The 19,046-nt window shown below is 42.1% G+C and overlaps 1 protein-coding gene across 4 annotated transcripts in view; it reads right to left on the bottom strand.

Annotated features, from left to right (window-relative positions):
* The window catches only part of LOC110492492 (dedicator of cytokinesis protein 3), a 103,652-nt gene that overhangs the window by 71,338 nt on the left and 13,268 nt on the right, over window positions 1-19,046 (bottom strand). For all 4 annotated transcript variants that reach the window (XM_090203726.1, XM_090203727.1, XM_090203728.1 and 1 more), the window contains exons 2-3: window positions 5,437-5,520; window positions 5,219-5,259 (exon numbers count right to left, since the gene is read on the bottom strand). In XM_090203726.1, the coding sequence (XP_090059852.1) occupies window positions 5,219-5,259; window positions 5,437-5,520 (125 nt within the window). The remainder of the gene's footprint in view (window positions 1-5,218; window positions 5,260-5,436; window positions 5,521-19,046) is intronic.

The following is a 19,046-nucleotide window of genomic DNA, read 5'->3' as shown; positions in this document are numbered from 1 at the left end:
CTTTTTGGAGAAATGTCCTCTGGTCTGATGAAGCAAAAATTGAACTGTTTGGCCATAATGACCATTGTTGTGTTTGAAGGAAAAAGAGGGAGGCTTGCAAGCCAAAGAACACCATCCCAACCATGAAGAACGGGGATGGCAGCATCATGATGAGGGGATGCTTTGCTGCAGGAGGGACTGGAGCACTTCACAAAATAGATGGCATAATGAGATAGGGAAATTATGTGAATATATTGAAGCAACATCTCAAGACATCAGTCAGGAAGTTAAAGCTTGGTCGCGAATAGGTCTTCCAAATAGACAATGACCCCAAGCATACTTCCAAAGTTGTGGCAAAATGGCTTAAGGACAACAAAGTCAAGGTATTGGAGTGGCCATCACAAAGCCATTACCTCAATCCTATAGAAAATGTGTGGGCAGAACAGAAAAAGCGTGTGCGAGCAAGGAGACCTACAAACCTGACTCAGTTACACCAGCTCTGTCAGGAGAAATGGGCCAAAATTCACCCAACTTATTGTGGGAAGCTTGTGAGAGGCTACCCAAAACGTTTGACCCAAGTTAAACAATTTAAAGGCAATGCTATCAAATACTTATTGAGTGAATGTAAACTTCTGACCCACTGGGAAAGCTGAAATAAATAATTCTCTCTACTATTATTCTGACATTTCACATTCTTAAAATAAAGTGGTGATCCTAACTGATCTAAGACAGGGAATGTTTACTAGGATTAAATTGTGAAAAACTGATTTTAAATATATTTGGCTAAGGTGTATGTAAACTTCTGACTTCAACTGTACATGTAGGTATGGTTAAAGTGACTGTGCATATATGGTAAACAGAAAGTAGCAGTAGCGTAAAAGAGGGGTTGTCGGCTGGTGGGACACAATGCAGATAGTCCAAGTAGCCAATGTGCGGGGGCACCGGTTAGTCGGGCTAATTGAGGTAGTATGTACATGAATGTATAGTTAAATTGACTATGCATATATGGTAAACAGAGTGTAGCAGCGGTGTAAAGAGAGGTTGGGGGGGGCAATGCAAATAGTCTGGGTAGCCATTTGATTACCTGTTCAGGAGTCTTATGGCTTGGGGGTAAAATCTGTTGAGAAGCCTTTTGGTCCTAGACTTGGCGAGAACAGTCCATGACTGGGGTGGGGTCTTTGACAATTTTTAGGGCCTTCCTCTGACACCGCCTGGTGTAGAGGTCCTGGATGGTAGGCAGCTTAGTCCTAGTGATGTACTGGGCCGTACGCACTACCCTCTGTAGTGCCTTGCGGTTGGAGGCCGAGCAGTTGCCGTACCAGGTAGTGATGCAACCAGTCAGGATGCACTCGATGTTGTCAGGTTGCTCTCGATGTTTTGAGGATCTGAGGACCCATGCCAAATCTTTTTAGTTTCCTGTGGGGGAAAAGGCTTTGTCGTGCCCTCTTTATGACTGTCTTGGTGTGTTTGGACCTTTCTAGGTTGTTGGTGATGTGGACACCAAAGAACATGAAGCTCTCAACCTGCTCCACTACAGCCCCGTTGATGAGAATGGGGGCGTGCTCGGTCCTCCTTTTCCTGTAGTCCACAATCATCTCCTTAGTCTTGGTTACGTTGAGGGATAGGTTGTTATTCTGGTACCACCGGGCCAGGTCTCTGACCTCCTCCCTATAGGCTGTCTCGTTGTTGTCGATAATCAGGCCTACCACTGTTGTGTCGTCTGCAAACTTAATGATGGTGCTGGAGTCGTACCTGGCCACGCAGTCGTGGGTGAACAGGGAGTACAGGAGGGAATCCAGTTGCAGAGGGAGGTGTTTAGTCCCAGGGTCCTTAGCTTAGTGATGAGCTTTTAGGGTACTATGGTGTCGAACGCTGAGCTGTAGTCAATGAATAGCATTCTCACATATGTGTTCCTTTTGTCCAGGTGGGAAAGGGCAGTGTGGAGTGCAATAGAGATTCCATCATCTGTGGATCTGTTTGGGCGGTATGCAAATTGGAGCAGGTCTAGGGTTTCTTGGATAATGGTGTTGATGTGACCCATTACCAGCCTTTCAAAGCAATTCATGGCTACGGATGTGAGTGCGGCAGGTCTGTAGTCATTTAGGCAGGTTGCCTTAGTGTTCTTGGGCACAGGGACCTATGGTGGTCTGCTTGAAACATGTTGATATTACAATCTCAATCAGGGACATGTTGAAAATGTCAGTGAAGACACCTGCCAGTTGGTCAGCACATGCCCGGAGCACACGTCCTGGTATTCTGTCTGGCCCCACGGCCTTGTGAATGTTGACCTGTTTAAAGGTCTTACTCACGTCGGCTACAGAGAGCGTGATCACACAGTTATCCGGAACAGCTGATGCTCTCATGCATGCCTCAATGTTGCTTGCCTCGAAGCGAGCATAGAAGTGATTTAGCTCGTCTGGTAGGCTCATTGGCGCTTTGCCTGTTTGATGGTTCATCTGAGGGTATAGCAGGATTTCTTATGCTTCCGGGTTAGAGTCCCGCTCCTTGAAAACAGCAGCTCTACCCTTTAGCTCAGTGCGAATGTTGCCTGTAATTCATGGCTTCTATTTGGGGTAAGTATGTACAGTCACTGTGGGGACGATGTCCTCGATGCACTTATTGATAAACCAGTGACTGATGTGGTGTACTCCTCAATGCCATCGGAAGAATCCCGGAACATGTGCCAGTCTGTGATAGCAAAGCAGTCCTGTAGTTTAGCATCTGCTTCATCTGACCACTTTTTATTGACCGAGTCATTAGTGCTTCCTGCTTTAATTTTAGCTTGTAAGCAGGAATCAGGAGTATAGAATTGTGGTCAGATTTACCAAATGGAGGGTGGGGGAGTGGGGGAGAGCTTTGTACGCATCTCTGTGTGTGAAGCACAGGTGATCTAGAATTGGTTTTCCTCTGCTTGCGCATTTAACTTGTTGATAGAAAATGGGTCAAACTGATTTTAGTTTCCCTGCATTACAGTCCCCGGCCACTAGGAGCTCCGCCTCTGGGTGAGCGGTTTCCTGTTTGTGGTCTTAGTGCCAGCGTCCATCTGTGGTGGTAAGTAAACAGCCATAAAAATTATAGATGAAATCTCTCTTGGCAAATAGTGAGGTCTACAGTTTATCATAAGATACTCCACTTCAGGAGAGCAAAATCTAGAGACTTCCTCAGATTATGTGCACCAGCTGTTGTTTACAAATATGCACGGTCTGTGTGCTGATCTACCTAGCTGGTGCAGCTTATATCCTGCTGGCTTATTATTCATGTCATCATTCAGCCACGATTCTGTGAAACATAAGATGTTACAGTTTTTGATGTCCTGTTGGTAGGATATTCGTGATCGTACCTCGTCTAATTTATTGTCCAATGATTGTACGTTGCCGAGTAATATTGACGGTAACGGCAGCTTTCCCACTCGCCTTCTCCGGATCCTTACGAGGCACCTAGACCTATTGTAAATTGCATTATTGCTGAGCATGGACCAGCCAAACATTGTCAATAAGCAAAATTACATGAATTATTGATGAGGCCTAAAAAGATAATGAATAATTCTTATAAAATTCTAAACAAAACAACTTGTTTTAAATAGGCTATGTCTAACTCACAGGCACCATAATTTCTCCCCTTGGGCATATAACATTAAAACAACGCAGACTATGGAGGGTTTTACGCACATCCAAACTTTTCACAGTAGCTGGACAAAGATCCAATATAAACAAAGGGAGAATGCCAACTCCCCGTTATACTGCTCACAAATAGGCCTGTTTTCTGAACATAATCGGAACCATTTTACACATCAGATCGCATTCACACACTCCAAGAGTTGCATTGCAAGTGCGCCACGGACATTGTCACCATAAAATCAGGAAGGTGAATCATTCTAATAAGTTTGGTTGTAATAAAATTAAACAAAAAACAAGCTGTGTTTTTTATTAACAACAACAACAAGAAATGCATGTAAAATCTCATGATATCATAGTTGCCAGGATCTAAAAGACACGTGTTGCTGATGAACCAGCCTTTGTTCTAGTAGGTCTAAGGGAGGGCTTGGGTTTTGAACATATGAAACAGAAAACAAGCTATTTTGACAGATTACAAATAACTTCTAATTACCAGGTTCACCGGCATTCACCGAGGTTCTCATCTTTTGTTTCATGATGGGCATAGACACATAGCCTACATCATGGAGCTGGTTTTACGCACGTCCAAAACGGGACCTGCATGGCTAAAATAATGTTGGCCTGCCTACAATACATAGATAAAAAGGGAATGTCAGCTCACTGTTTTACTCCTCTCAAACTTGATATTTTAATAAAGCTTTGGGGATTAAGATGTATTTCCAAGCGGTCTCAGGAGCCAACCCCATCCTTTATCGACAGTCTTGACTACTTGACTACTTGCATTGGGCAGACAAAAAAAAACTTCATTGAGAAGACAGGAGGCTATGCTTGCTTTTTAATCAAATCAAACGAAATGGGTTTCTAAATAAGAAGCATACAGGCACCAAAAGCACTACACGCATATGGGCAGTGTGCGTCACGGTTGGATAGGCTGTGTTTCCGATGTCCAAATTCATTGTCATAACCAACTGCGTTACCGCTAAAACCAGTTTTTGGTTGGTCTTAAATATCCACATCAGTGCTGCCTGACATTAGCACTTTGGATCATGTTTTTAAGGATACACTATATAGGAACAGTATATCCGTTTTTCAGGAACTGATATACTGTAAGACAGGTAAATTGCCGAACCTGGCGTTAGGGTTGGAATATGTCAGTGCGACAGTTTTTACATGACAAATTGCAAACTAACCTGCCTGCATTTGACACTGGTACCGCATAACACCAGACAAAAATCGAGCCCTTGCTCTGTAGTAAACTAATAGTATATGTGGGTGGCTCTGTAAGGTGGTGAACTGAGAAAATAAATTGTGTAAGTCTTATTGTACGTTTTAACCACTACTCGTCCAATACAACGCCTCCAGAAATCTAAATGTGTATTGTATTCTTTGCTGCATAGAGGAAAGAGAGACGAAATATGCTTGATTGCACCTAACAACACATATTCATTTCTGCACCCAAACATGCTTACTTTTCTTAGCGTTGTTGTGCTGGTAGGGAGGTTTTCATTAGGAATCAAGTTGCTGTAAATAAATAGCCTCAAACAAACAATGTCTGATAGCTGCCTGGTCTAAAAGGACCCCTCTGCATAATGAAGAGAATATGATTGATTGATTGATATGTTTACCTTGATGGAAGGCTTCTTGGTGGAAAACCCTCTGTACCAGCCTAAAGACAGATTAAAGATACATATCAACCAGCTGAACAAGGACTATAACTATTACCCATAATACACGTACACACACTTTGAACTTGAAGTGCTGTCTTTAGATTAAGGTAAAGTGGTTAAACTTTACAATGTTACTCACTAGTATTCTCTATAAAGGGTCACTCAGCAGCTCTTACCTTCAGTCTTCTCCAGGATCTGCACAGTCTCTCCTATCTCCAGAACCAGGGCCTGACATACTGAGCTCCGGAAGTTGCAGATCACTGAGGAGAAAGTAAAGGGTCAACAATGTTACATTCATGAAGTTATCTCTGTTTCTGCTGTAGCCAACATGTTGTCAAGGTAAAGTTGTGACATCGTTTTTTTTGTGATCAATTGTTTATTTTTCAGTGAAAGGAGATTTCTCAAAGCTCAAATTACACAAAGCTCTGTTCATCATCACTATATCCCTTTCCCGTATACAGAAGCATCAGGTAGACAGGTACCCAGCCTGAGGATGAGATAGGTGCATCCCTCCCCATCAATGTCATGTGTTTTGGTTTGTCGCTGAGCGGTGATCACAGCTTTTTTAACAAGCTGTTTTGTGCAAACATCTAAACAACACAGCTCACCGAACTGTAAACAGGCTCCCCTCCCTTAAGAATGTAGGCATTTTAATAGGCAATTCATTATTAAACAATCCTGATTTTAATGCAATGTTAAGTTAATTACACTGTCTCTAAATATAGACCCCACACACAAAGCACATATTCTGCTGCTAAGTAGTAGGGGTAAAAGCACATATTCTGCTGCTAAGTAGTAGGGGTAAAAGCACATATTCTGCTGCTAAGTAGTAGGGGTAAAAGCACATATTCTGCTGCTAAGTAGTAGGGGTAAAAGCACATATTCTGCTGCTAAGTAGTAGGGGTAAAAGCACATATTCTGCTGCTAAGTAGTAGGGGTAAAAGCACATATTCTGCTGCTAAGTAGTAGGGGTAAAAGCACATATTCTGCTGCTAAGTAGTAGGGGTAAAAGCACATATTCTGCTGCTAAGTAGTAGGGGTAAAAGCACATATTCTGCTGCTAAGTAGTAGGGGTAAAAGCACATATTCTGCTGCTAAGTAGTAGGGGTAAAAGCACATATTCTGCTGCTAAGTAGTAGGGGTAAAAGCACATATTCTGCTGCTAAGTAGTAGGGGTAAAAGCTCCTCCATCATATATTTTATTTGCATAAATCTTCCGTGCTGAATTGAACTGTGTGCCAACAATGTGTTCTTGCAGCAGCATAAATTCAACCAATGCCCTTAAAATTATACAGAGTACTGCTGGCAGAAATTTTACATTTTTTATACATTAAATACATGCTTTATCATGTGGACAAATATTCTGCCTCCATTGTGTTGTGTTATGGAGAAAATGGGGGTTCATGTTTGCAGTAACTGCAAAAAGTTACAGTGAAAACAAGGAATCACATGTGCTCCCTCTCCGGCCTCTAGGTCACCAGGCTGCTCCTTATGGCGCACAACTGTCACCATCGTTATGCGCATCAGCGCATTATGACACTCACCTGGACTCCATCACCTCCTTGATTACCTGCCCTATATACAGTTGAAGTCAAAAGTTTACATACACTTAGGATGGAGTCATTAAAACTCATTTTTCAACCACTCCTCTAATTTTTTGTTAACAAACTGTAGTTTTGACAAGTCGGTTAGGACATCTACTTTGTGCATGACACAAGTCATTTTTCCAACAATTGTTTACAGACAGATTATTTCACTTATAATTCACTGTATCACAATTCCAGTGGGTCAGAAGTTTACATACACTAAGTTGACTGTGCCTATAAAGAGCTTGGACAATTCCAGAAAATTATGTCATGGTTTTAGAAGTCTGTTTCATCCTTGGGAGCAATTTCGAAATGCCTGAAGGTACCACGTTCTTCTGTACAAACAATAGTACGCAAGTATAAACACCATGGGACCACACAGCCGTCACACCGCTCAGGAAGGAGACGCATTCTGTGTCCTAGAGATGAATGTACTTTGCTGCAAAAAGTGCAAATAAATCTCAGAACAACAGCAAAGGACCTTGAGAAGATGCTGGAGGAAACAGGTCCAAAGTATCTATATCCACAGTAAAACGAGTACTACATCGACATTACCTGAAAGGCCGCTCAGCAAGGAAGAAGCCACTGCTCCAAAACCACCATAAAAAAGCCAGACTACGGTTTGCAACTGCACATGGGGACAAAGATTGTACTTTTTGGAGAAATGTCCTCTGGTCTGATGAAACAAAAATAGAACTGTTTGGCCATAATGACCATTGTTATGTTTGGAGGAAAAAGGGAGAGGCTTGCAAGCCGAAGAACACCATCCCAAATGTGAAGCATGGGGGTGGCAGCATCATGTGGTGGGGGTGCTTTGCTGCAGGAGGGACTGGTGCACTTCACAAAATGGCATCATGAGGTAGGAAAATGATGTGGATATATTGAAGCAACATCTCAAGACATCAGTCAGGAAGTCAAAGCTTGGTCGCAAATCGGTTTTAAAAATGGACAATGACGCCAAGCATACTTCCAAAGTTGTGGCAAAATGGCTTAAGATCAACAAAGTCAAGGTATTGGAGTGGCCATCACAAAGCCCTGACCTCAATCCTATAGAAAATTTGTGGGCAAAACTGAAAAAGCGTGTGCGAGCAAGGAGGCTTACAAACCTGACTCAGTTACACCAGCTCTGTCAGGGGGAATGGGACAAAATTCACCCAACTTATTGTGGGAAGCTTGTGGAAGGCTAACCAAAACGTTTGACCCAAGTTAAACAATTTAAAGGCAATGCTTCCAAATACTAATTGAGTGTATGTAATCTTCTGACCCACTGGGAATGTGATGAAAGAAATAAAAGCTTAAATAAATAATTCTCTCTACTATCATTCTGACATTTAACATTCTTAAAATAAAGTGGTGATCCTAACTGAATTAAGACGGGGGATTTTTACTAGGATTAAATGTCAGGAATTGTGAAAAACTGAGTTTAAATGTATTTGGCTAAGGTGTATGTAAACTTCCGACTTCAACTGTATGTCACTCCCTTATGTTCCTTACCCAGGCGTCATTGTTTCTGTTTCAGTTTCCTGTCTGTGTGTTGATCGTGTTTCTTGTTTTGAATTATGTTTCATTCATTTATTAAAACACTCACTCCCTAAACTTGCTTCCCGGCTCTCAGCACACATCGTTACAGAATGACGCCTCACCAAAGGGAAGCATCAGAGAGTGTTTTTTTGTTTTTGTTTTTTGCCGGTGCTGTTGGGTCCGGGTGTCAGAACCGGAGCTACCTGGAAGGCCTCAGCCAGTTTGTTGGATTCCCATGCCTTGGTAGGTTCGACGGGTTCCCCTGCCTCAGCTGGCTTGACGTGTTTCCATACCTCAGTGGGATCGATAGGCTCCCATGCCTGACGAACCGGCTCATCAGGCTCTCATGCCTCAGCCGGTTCATAAGGTTTCTGCGCCTCAGTGGAGGCTACCAGTCCGTTTCTGATCCCTGAGATTGACCCTGTGGTTGGCGTCCTGCGGCTGGAGCCAGCTGCGCCGGGGAGGGGGTACTGTCACATATGCTCTCTCCTGCGCTCTAGGTCGCCATGCTCCCGCACCTCAGCTGGATCGACAGGTTCCCGCGCCATAGCAGAGGTGGCTGGTCCGCTCCTGACTACTTTTGGTTTCTTACCCAGTCATCATTGTTTCTGTTTCCTGTCTGTGCATCGTTTGTGTTTCTTGTTTTGTATTATGTTTCGTTCATTTATTAAATGATTCACTCCCTGAACTTGCTTCCCGACTCCCAGCGCACTCGTTACACAAGGAAAACCTTGGTTTCACTGAGCTCTGTGCTGCAGTGTCTACGGTTTACCTTGGTATTATTTACTGTTCTTTGCTGATACAAGTGTCAAACTATGACACTGATAGCCACATATAAATATATGAACACAAGTTTGTTTTAAAAAATCCTCATGGAAACGTATTCAGTGGGTGTACCAAGCAAGAAGGCAGTAACTGCCGTCTACGGTCAAAGGTCACGGTCAATATAAATAAAAATAAATACCTGATAGTAAGACAACCACATCTCTGATCAGCTTACAGTTAATTTGGCTGGACAATAAAAAAAAAAACGTTGAAGTAATTTTTATTCAGTTTCACTCTGAGCAGTTACTACTCTTTTGCTTGATAGGGCAGTATAGTGTGGAGAATGGAGAAAATGTCTTATATTAGTCCAGGTTTTTATCCTCAATACAATACCTTTTAATACATCTAAATGGTATGTCAGTCGAGTAGCAGAGTAACTTAACAGCAGAACATAGCTGTAATGTCTACAAAGCCTCAGTATAAGACAAACATGTTTGACGATGACAGGGCTCCGTTGAGCCCACAAATGGTGGCCCTTGGAGGAGAGTTCTGTGTGAGTCATTATGCTAATGACCCAGTCAGGGGACCCAATGGGAGGGGGGGGGGGGCGAGGGGCCAGGGTGTCTGTTCTGTTTGTGGGAAACGAGTGCTTAGTTCCTCTGCTACGGTAGTTATGGCAACAGATCACATACAAAACTGTAGGGGTTTCTTCAATGTATAACTGCTGCAGGGATCTGGGCATTTTAAAATGGCAGGAATATAGATGTGATGCAATCATGAGTATAGGGCATAGATCAGATGGAGACAGAGAAGGAGAAAGGGTGTGGGAGAGAGAATCTGAACATTAACCATCTAAAAGTGACAAGAGAGAAAGAGACTTGAAGAGGGCTTGTCACCTTTTTTTTCAACTCTGCTTCAGGCTATTACCAAACAGGGATAAACATTCTCTACCTACAAGTCCTCTTCTATTAACGTCCTCTACCTAATTTAAATGGCTAAATTACAGTGGAACCATTATGAGAACCTCAACAGAGACACCCATGTCAGAACAAGATGGTACTGTTTCATTGTAGTGTGGTTTTATTTCACAGACGATGTTGACACTACTTTCTCACTCTGATTCACTCTCTGAAATATGGAGCAAAGTTATCTCCAAAGCAAATCTCCAATTTCACCACTATTCCCCATATTGTGCCTCAAATGTATTTCACTATATAGGGAATTGAGTGTCATTTGAGACACAGACACCAAAACAAGCAAACAAACAAATCTGCAATATTTAAAAGTATTGAACTCACTTCACTTTTCTATTACAGGCCTACTATATATGATGATGTACTGTAATAATTGCCTCAAGCTGCTTTACTGGTAACACACACGGTCTTTGATCAGAGGCCATAACCTTAATGGATCACATGGTCTGTGGCCCCAAAGTTCAAGGCCGTCAACACCCCAACAGTACAGTTACTTTACTCAGTGTGCAGTGCCACAATTACTCAAACAGTTGAGTTCAGCCAGAGTTCAGATGCTTACTGAAAATGTTGATGGTGTGAATAAGATACACTACGGTGTGTGATTAATTAATCTTGTCGAGAGCAAGGCATTAGGGCTGCAAGATATCGGCAAATAATATATATTATTTTTTACTTACCATATATTGTTATTGCGATTGTACTTGCGATTTAGATCAAAACACTGTGGGGATCATAGAATCGGAGTACTCATTTTATTTCTATGGTTGGTGTCGTTTGGCATGACAACTAAGACAGGTATAGTTAGTAGAGGTTGTTGTGACAGGTTAGGATCCAAAGTGTTGGTCAGTTTCCCAGGGGACACTTATTTCATTTGAATGTTACATTCATGGCATAAAAAAAAGTGAACCGATGTGGATATTGCACATCATAATATTTAAATTTAGATTAAAATGTGATTAATTGTGCAGCCCTACAAGGCATTTTCACAATGAAAATCATCAAGTGGAGTGAGTAAAAGAAGGACAAACAGAACAGTAATGGCCGTGCTTGCTCATACAAAAACACAAACTATAAAGGAAATGTTAGTCTTATAGTAAAATGAATAATAAAGTGAGACAGTGATATCTAAATGGGCTTCTTATAGCCTAAACATTTATATTGATGAACAAGTTATGGAGTATTAGGTTGCATGAAGTGCCAGTGTTGATGAATTGCCACAACCGGTGTTAGTTCATGAGAGCCTCTTTACAATAGCTATTAAGTCTGAATATGGCATAACTGTGTTTGGGAGTTGTTCCTAATTCCTCAACTTTGGAATTCAGTACAGCTTATTTTTGCAGAGATTCAGCTGAAGCTATTTTTTTAAGGGTAAAGTGGGCCCACATGACAATGTACGATGATGGCAGATGCTGCAGTTTTGTGCTCCCTGCTGTGTGAAAACAGACACGGAATAAGCCACACACACAAAAGCAGGGGCGTGCACACACACACACACTCGGGCATGCACACAAACACAGAGAGAGAGAGACAGGGTTACATGGAAGACAGAGATCAAGGTTACATCAGGGATGCTTTGTAAATGAGTTAGCTCATGGTGTGGTGTTACAGACTCCTTCCTATCTGTCATCCTTTGTTAGGTTTGTAAAGTGAACGAGAAAAAAACATAAGCTCAGTTTGAGGTGATCCTTGTTTTTTAAAACGGTTCACTTTTCTATCACAGTGACTATCTACAAAGCCATTTGTATAGTTGACTATCTCTTCAACCCAGTGAATCTAGGCCTTTACAGTGTGTGTCACTCTCTTAGTCCCCAGGCTCAATCAACCATGCAAATAGCTTCACTTAAATATGCACAGCGCACAAAATCATCATTATTATCCAACCATTTTTGTGGTCATCAAAATGCCACAACGTGGAAAAAATGTGAAATACAAAATGATAAATCAAAATGAAAATCAAAGTAGACTCTGGTGATTAGATAGATAATGAACTCCAGACTGAAGTTACAGTCTTCCAAGAATGATCTATTCTTTCACCACAGACAGACATCACTCATTGTAAAGACAGCTTTATTGAAAATGCAGGAGTTAGATTACTGTTTTCTCTGATTACAATTTTGGACAGGTAACTTAACTGTAGCGGATTACATTTAGAAAGTAACCAAACCAACCCTGCTAACAGACGGAAGTTAAGCGGTGTCATCTTTATTAGCAAAAGCACCTAAAATTATAGTGAAATTCACATCTTGAAAGATCACGTTAATGAGTCCTCTATTGAATAGAAGCTATCATAATGGCTTCCTGAGTCCTTTTAGAGCCAAAGCAAAACACCGCTGGTAGGGCAGGTGATCACAGTTATCCCAGATTGATCCCAAATTAGTTCCTCTAACCATACAGCGCATTGTGACTAAGCATTCAGACCTTGGAGGTCCTGCTTCTCTATAGTGATGGGGGGGGGGGGGGGGGAATATTATTTTGGGATGATATTATATTGATATTTGACTGCAGGTATCGATATGTCAAACAAACAAACAAAAAATATATATATACACACACACACACACTCACTCAGCAAAAAAATAAATGTCCCTTTTTCAGGACCGTGTCTTTCAATGATAATTCGTAAAAATCCAGAGATCTTCATTGTAAAGGGTTTAAACACTGTTTCCCATGAACCATAAACAATTAATGTAAACAGTCGTTAAGACACCAACAGCTTACAGACTGTAGGCAATTAAGGTCACAAATATGAAAACTTAGGACACTAAAGAGGCCTTTCTACTGACTCTGAAAAACACCAAAAGAAAGATGCCCAGGGTCCCTGCTCATCTGCTTGAACGTGCCTTAGGCATGCTACAAGGAGGCAAGGGGAATGTAGATGTGGCCAGGGCAATAAATTGCAATGTCCGCACTGTGATACGCCTAAGACAGCACTACAGGGAGACAGGACGGACAGCTGATCGTCCTCGCCTTGGCAGACCACTTGTAACAACACCTGCACAGGATCGGTTACTCCGAACATCACGCCTGCGGGACAGGTACAGGATGGCAACAACAACTGCCCGAGTTACACCAGGAACGCACAATCCCTCCATCAGTGCTCAGACTGTCTGCAATAGCCTGAGAGAGGCTGGACTGAGGGCTTGTAGGCCTGTTGTAAGGCAGGTCCCCACCAGACATCACCGGCAACAACGTCGCCTATGGGCAAAAACCCACAATTGCTGGATCAAACAGGACTGGCAAAAAGTGCTCTTCACTGACGAGTCGCGGTTTTGTCTCACCAGGGGTGATTATCGGATTCGCGTTTATCGTCGAAGGAATGACCGTTACACCGAGGCCTGTACTCTGGAGCGGGATCAATTTGGAGGTGAAGGGACCGTCATGGTCTGGGGTGGTGTGTCACAGCATCATTGGACTGAGCTTGTTATTGCAGGCAATCTCAACACTGTGAGTTACAGGGAAGACATCTTCCTCCCTCATGTGGTACCCTTCCTGTAGGCTCATCCTGACATGACCCTCCAGCATGGCAATGCCACCAGCCATACTGCTCGTTCTGTACGTGATTTCCTGCAAGACAGGAATGTCAGTGTTCTGCCATGGCCAGCAAAGAGCCCGGATCTCAATCCCATTGAGCACGTCTGGGACCTGTTGGATCGGAGGGTGAGGGCTAGGGCCCAGAAATGTCTGGGAACTTGCAGGTGCCTTGGTGGAAGAGTGGGGTAACACCTCACAGCAAGAACTGGCAAATCTGGTGCAGTCCATGAGGAGGAGATACACTGCAGTGCTTAATGCAGCTGGTGGCCACACCAGATACTGACAGTTACTTTTGATTTTGTTCAGGGACACACTATTAAATTTATGTTAGTCACATGTCTGTGGAACTTGTTCAGTTTATGTCTCAGTTGTTGAATCTTGTTATGTTCATACAAATATTTACACATGTTAAGTTTGCTGAAAATAAACACAGTTGACAGTGAGAGGATGTTTCTTTTTTTGCTGAGTTTATATACCGTATATAGAGTACCAGTCAAAAGTTTGGATACCTACTCATTCAAGGGTTTTTCTTTATTTTTACTATTTTCTACATTGTGGAATAATAGTGAAGACATCAACACTACAACATAACACATGGAATCATGTAGTATGCATAAAAGTGTGAAACAAATCAAAATATATTTTAGATTTTAAATTCTTCAAAGTAGCCACCCTTTGCATTGATGACAGCTTTGCACATTCATTCTCTCAACCAGCTTCACCTGGAATGCTTTTTAAGTGTGCCTTTAATTCGAAATAAATCACTGACAGTGTCACCAGCAAAGCACCCCTACACGATCACACCTCCTCCTCTTCCATGCTTCATGGTGGGAACCACACATGCGGAGATCATCCGTTCACCTACTCTGCGTCTCACAAAGACATGGCGGTTGGAACAAGAAATCTCAAATTTGGACTCATCAGACCAAAGGACAGATTTCCACCAGTCTAATGTCCATTGCACGTGTTTCTTGACCCAAGCAAGTCTCTACTTCTTATTGGTGTCCTTTAGTAGTGGTTTCTACGCAGCAATTCAACCATGAAGGCCTGATTCACGCAGTCTCCTCTGAACAGTTGATGTTGAGATGTGTCTGCTACTTGAACTCTGTGAAGCATTTATTTGGGCTGCAATTTCTGAGCCTGGTAACTCAAATGAACTTATCCTCTGCAGCAAAGGTAACTCTAGGCCTTCCTTTCCAATGGTGGTTGTCATGAGAGCCAGTTTCATCATAGCACTTGATGGTTTTTGTGACTGCACTTAAAGAAACTTTAAAAGTTCTTGACATTTTCCGTATTGACTGACCTTCATGTCTTAAAGTAATGATGGACTGTCATTTCTCTTTGCTTATTTGAGCTGTTCTTGCCATAATATGAAGTTGGTCTTTTACCAAACAGGGCTATCTTGTGTGTACCATCCCTACCTTGTCACAACACAACTGATTGTCTGAAATGCATTAAGGACAGAAATTCCACAAATTAGCTTTTGATAAGGCACACCTGTCAATTGAAATGCATTACAGGTGACAAGGTAGGGACATCATGAAGCTGGTTGAGAGAATGCCAAGAGGGTGCAAAACTGCCATCAATGTAAAGGGTGGCTACTTTGAAGAATCTCAAATATAAAATATATTTTGATTTGTTTAACACTTTGTGTTATTTTATAGTTTTGATGTCTTCACTACTATTCTACAATGTAGAAAATAGTAAAAATAAAGAAATACCCTTGAATGAGTAGGTGTGTCAACTTTTGACTGGTACTGTGTGTATACATACAGTACCAGTACCAGTCAAAAGTTTGGACACACCTACTCATTCAAGGGTTTTTCTTTATTTTTACTATATATATATATTTAACCTACATTACCTAAAGTATGTGGACACCTGCTCATCGAACATCTCATTCTAAGATCATGGTCATTAATATGGAGTTGGTCCCCCCTTTGCTACTGTAATAGCCTCCACTCTCCTGGGAAGGCTTCCGCTAGATGTTGGAACATTGCTGCATGGACTTGCATCAATTCACCCACAAGAGCATTAGTGAGTTTGGGCACTGATGTTGGGATTCCAATTCATCCAGAATGTCATTGTATGCTGTAGCGTTAAGATGTCCCTTCATTTGATCTAAGGGGCCTGGCCCGAAGCATGAAAAACAGTCCCAGACCATTATTCGTCCTCCACCAAACTTTACAGTTGGCACTATGCATTGGGGCAGGTAGGATTCTCCTGGCATCCGCCAAACCCAGATTTGATTGTCGGACTGCCAGGTGGTGAAGGGTGATTCATCACTCCAGAGAACGTGTTTCCACTGCTCCAGAGTCCAATGGCGACAAGCTTTACACTACTCCAGCCCACACTTGACATTACGCATGGGAATCTTAGGCTTGTATGCAGCTATTTAGCCATGGAGACCCATTTCATGAAGCTACCAACGAACAGTTCTTGTGCTGATGTTGCTTTGCTTCCAGAGGCATGCTTGGAACTCGGTAGTGAGTGTTGCAGCTGAGGACAGACCGGGACAGCTCTTGCAAGGCAGAAATTTGACAAACTGACTTGTTGGAAAGGTGGCATCCTATGACGGTGCCAAAGTCACTGAGCTCTTCAGTAAAGCCATTCTTCTGCCATTGTTTGTCTAAGGAGATTGCATGGCTGTTAGCTCAATTTTATACACCTGTCAGCAATGGGTGTGGCTGAAATAGCCGAATCCACTAATTTGAAGGCGGTGTCCACATACAGTGCCTTGCGAAAGTATTCGGCCCCCTTGAACTTTGCGACCTTTTGACACATTTCAGGCTTCAAACATAAAGATATAAAACTGTATTTTTTTGTGAAGAATCAACAACAAGTGGGACACAATCATGAAGTGGAACGACATTTATTGGATATTTCAAACTTTTTTAACAAATCAAAAACTGAAAAATTGGGCGTGCAAAATTATTCAGCCCCTTTACTTTCAGTGCAGCAAACTCTCTCCAGAAGTTCAGTGAGGATCTCTGAATGATCCAATGTTGACCTAAATGACTAATGATGATAAATACAATCCACCTGTGTGTAATCAAGTCTCCGTATAAATGCACCTGCACTGTGATAGTCTCAGAGGTCCGTTAAAAGCGCAGAGAGCATCATGAAGAACAAGGAACACACCAGGCAGGTCCGAGATACTGTTGTGAAGAAGTTTAAAGCCGGATTTGGATACAAAAAGATTTCCCAAGCTTTAAACATCCCAAGGATGTTACAGTTTTATATCTTTATGTTTGAAGCCTGAAATGTGGCAAAAGGTCGCAAAGTTCAAGGGGCCCGAATACTTTCGCAAGGCACTGTACTTTTATTATATAGTGTATTACAGGTTATTATTTAAAAACGTTTGCTACTGTAGGTAACCTTAGCTAGAGTTTGTCAGCTGTACCTGCTCCAAAACTCCGGTATTTTTCATCCTATAGCTTGTTCACCATCTTCTTTTTAAATAGTGAACCAACATGTTCTCAGCACTTCAATTTCCCTGACAGATCAAAACTTGTTTTCTCATGCTTCTCTCGTCTCTCTGCAGAAGACATATGGTGAGCAATATAAAATCCAAATATAGAATTGTGAGAATTGCAGTACATATCGACTCCTTGTATCACATACTGGTAATTTCCAGTTGTACTTCTTTCCTAGTTTGAGAAACAATTTCCCAGATCCACATGGATCAGTTAAAAAATGACACAGGGGCCTTTTCTGTTTGGCGACAATGAGTCATGTTGTTCAGCATTACCTGAATGAACGCTCACTCACTCAGACACACAACTGCATCGCAGTTCGCAGGTTCTGCTAAGGTAACCTTGTGCCACAGGAGTGCCCTAGCGCTTCTGTCAGATCTTATTCCAGAACAGCAGCCACAGCTATCTGAGTGAGCATGGCACCCATCTGCAGTGGATGTCACATGACTACTTGATGATGACCTCGTTACCTTTCGTTACTTTTTAGATGACCACAAGGCTGCTCGGCCAACCTGCAGCGGTGGAGAGCATCCATGGTTGTGTCCTCAGGGGGTTAAAACCTTGAAGAAATGGTGCTTAGGGTACTCTAATCTCTGTAATCCCCCTCACAATGGAAAAGTATGTCCTGCATTATGTACTTGCTTATGGCTGTCCATCCAAATCATTGTCCAAGATGGCATTGCTCCAAATTTCCATGACTTTCAAGTTTATTGTTGTATTGTGTTGCACTTGAGCCATTACATGTGGAGGTGCAAGGGCAAGCCAATGTCAGAGCCACGAGGAGCAGATGATTCTGAGGCAGAGTGAGAAGTGGCAGTCATACAGTACAGTATGTGTACAGCTATCTTTACCCCTACCATAAAAACAGTGTTCTTTACCCCTACCATATAAACAGTGTTCTTTACCCCTACCATATAAACAGTGTTCTTTACCCCTACCATATAAACAGTGTTCTTTACCCCTACCATATAAACAGTGTTCTTTACCCCTACCATATAAACAGTGTTCTTTACCCCTACCATATCAACCACTATCTTTATCCCTACCATATAAACAGTGTTCTTTACCCCTACCATATAAACAGTGTTCTTTACCCCTACCATATAAACAGTGTTCTTTACCCCTACCATATAAACAGTGTTCTTTACCCTTACCATATAAACAGTGTTCTTAACCCCTACCATATAAACAGTGTTCTTTACCCCTACCATAATAACAGTGTTCTTTACCCCTACCATATCAACCACTATCTCTACCCCACCACATAAACAGTGTTCTTTACCCCTACCATATCAACCACTATCTTTACCCCTACCATATCAACCACTATCTTTACCCCTACCATATCAACCATTATCTCTACCCCTACCATATAAACAGTGTTCTTTACCCCTACCATATCAACCACTATTTTTACCCCTACCATATAAACAGTGTTCTTTACCCCTAACATATCAACCACTATCTTTACCCCTACCATATAAACAGTGTTCTTTACCCCTACCATATCAACCACTATCTTTACCCCTACCATATAAACAGTGTTCTTTACCCCTACCATATCAACCACTATCTTTACCCCTAACATATCAACAGTGTTCTTTTCCCCTACCATATCAACCACTATCTTTACCCCTAACATATCAACAGCTACCTTTACCCCTAACATATCAACCACTATCTCTACCCCTACCATATCAACAGCTATCTTTACACCTACCATATCAACAGCTATCTTTACCCCTACCATATCAACAGCTATCTTTACCCCTACCATATCAACAGCTATCTTTACCCCTAACATATCTTCAGCGTTCTTTACCCCCACCATATCAACAGCTACCTTTACCCCTACCATATCAACAGCTACCTTTACCCCTGCCATATCTTCAGCTCCCTTTACCCCTACCATATCAACAGCTATCTTTACCCC

The sequence above is a fragment of the Oncorhynchus mykiss genome, chromosome 16 (assembly GCF_057628025.1).
Source record: "Oncorhynchus mykiss isolate SJ-2025 chromosome 16, ASM5762802v1, whole genome shotgun sequence".
NCBI lineage: Eukaryota > Metazoa > Chordata > Actinopteri > Salmoniformes > Salmonidae > Oncorhynchus > Oncorhynchus mykiss.
The sequence above is the reverse complement of the archived record's forward strand: the minus strand, read 5'-3'. Positions and strand labels throughout refer to the sequence as shown.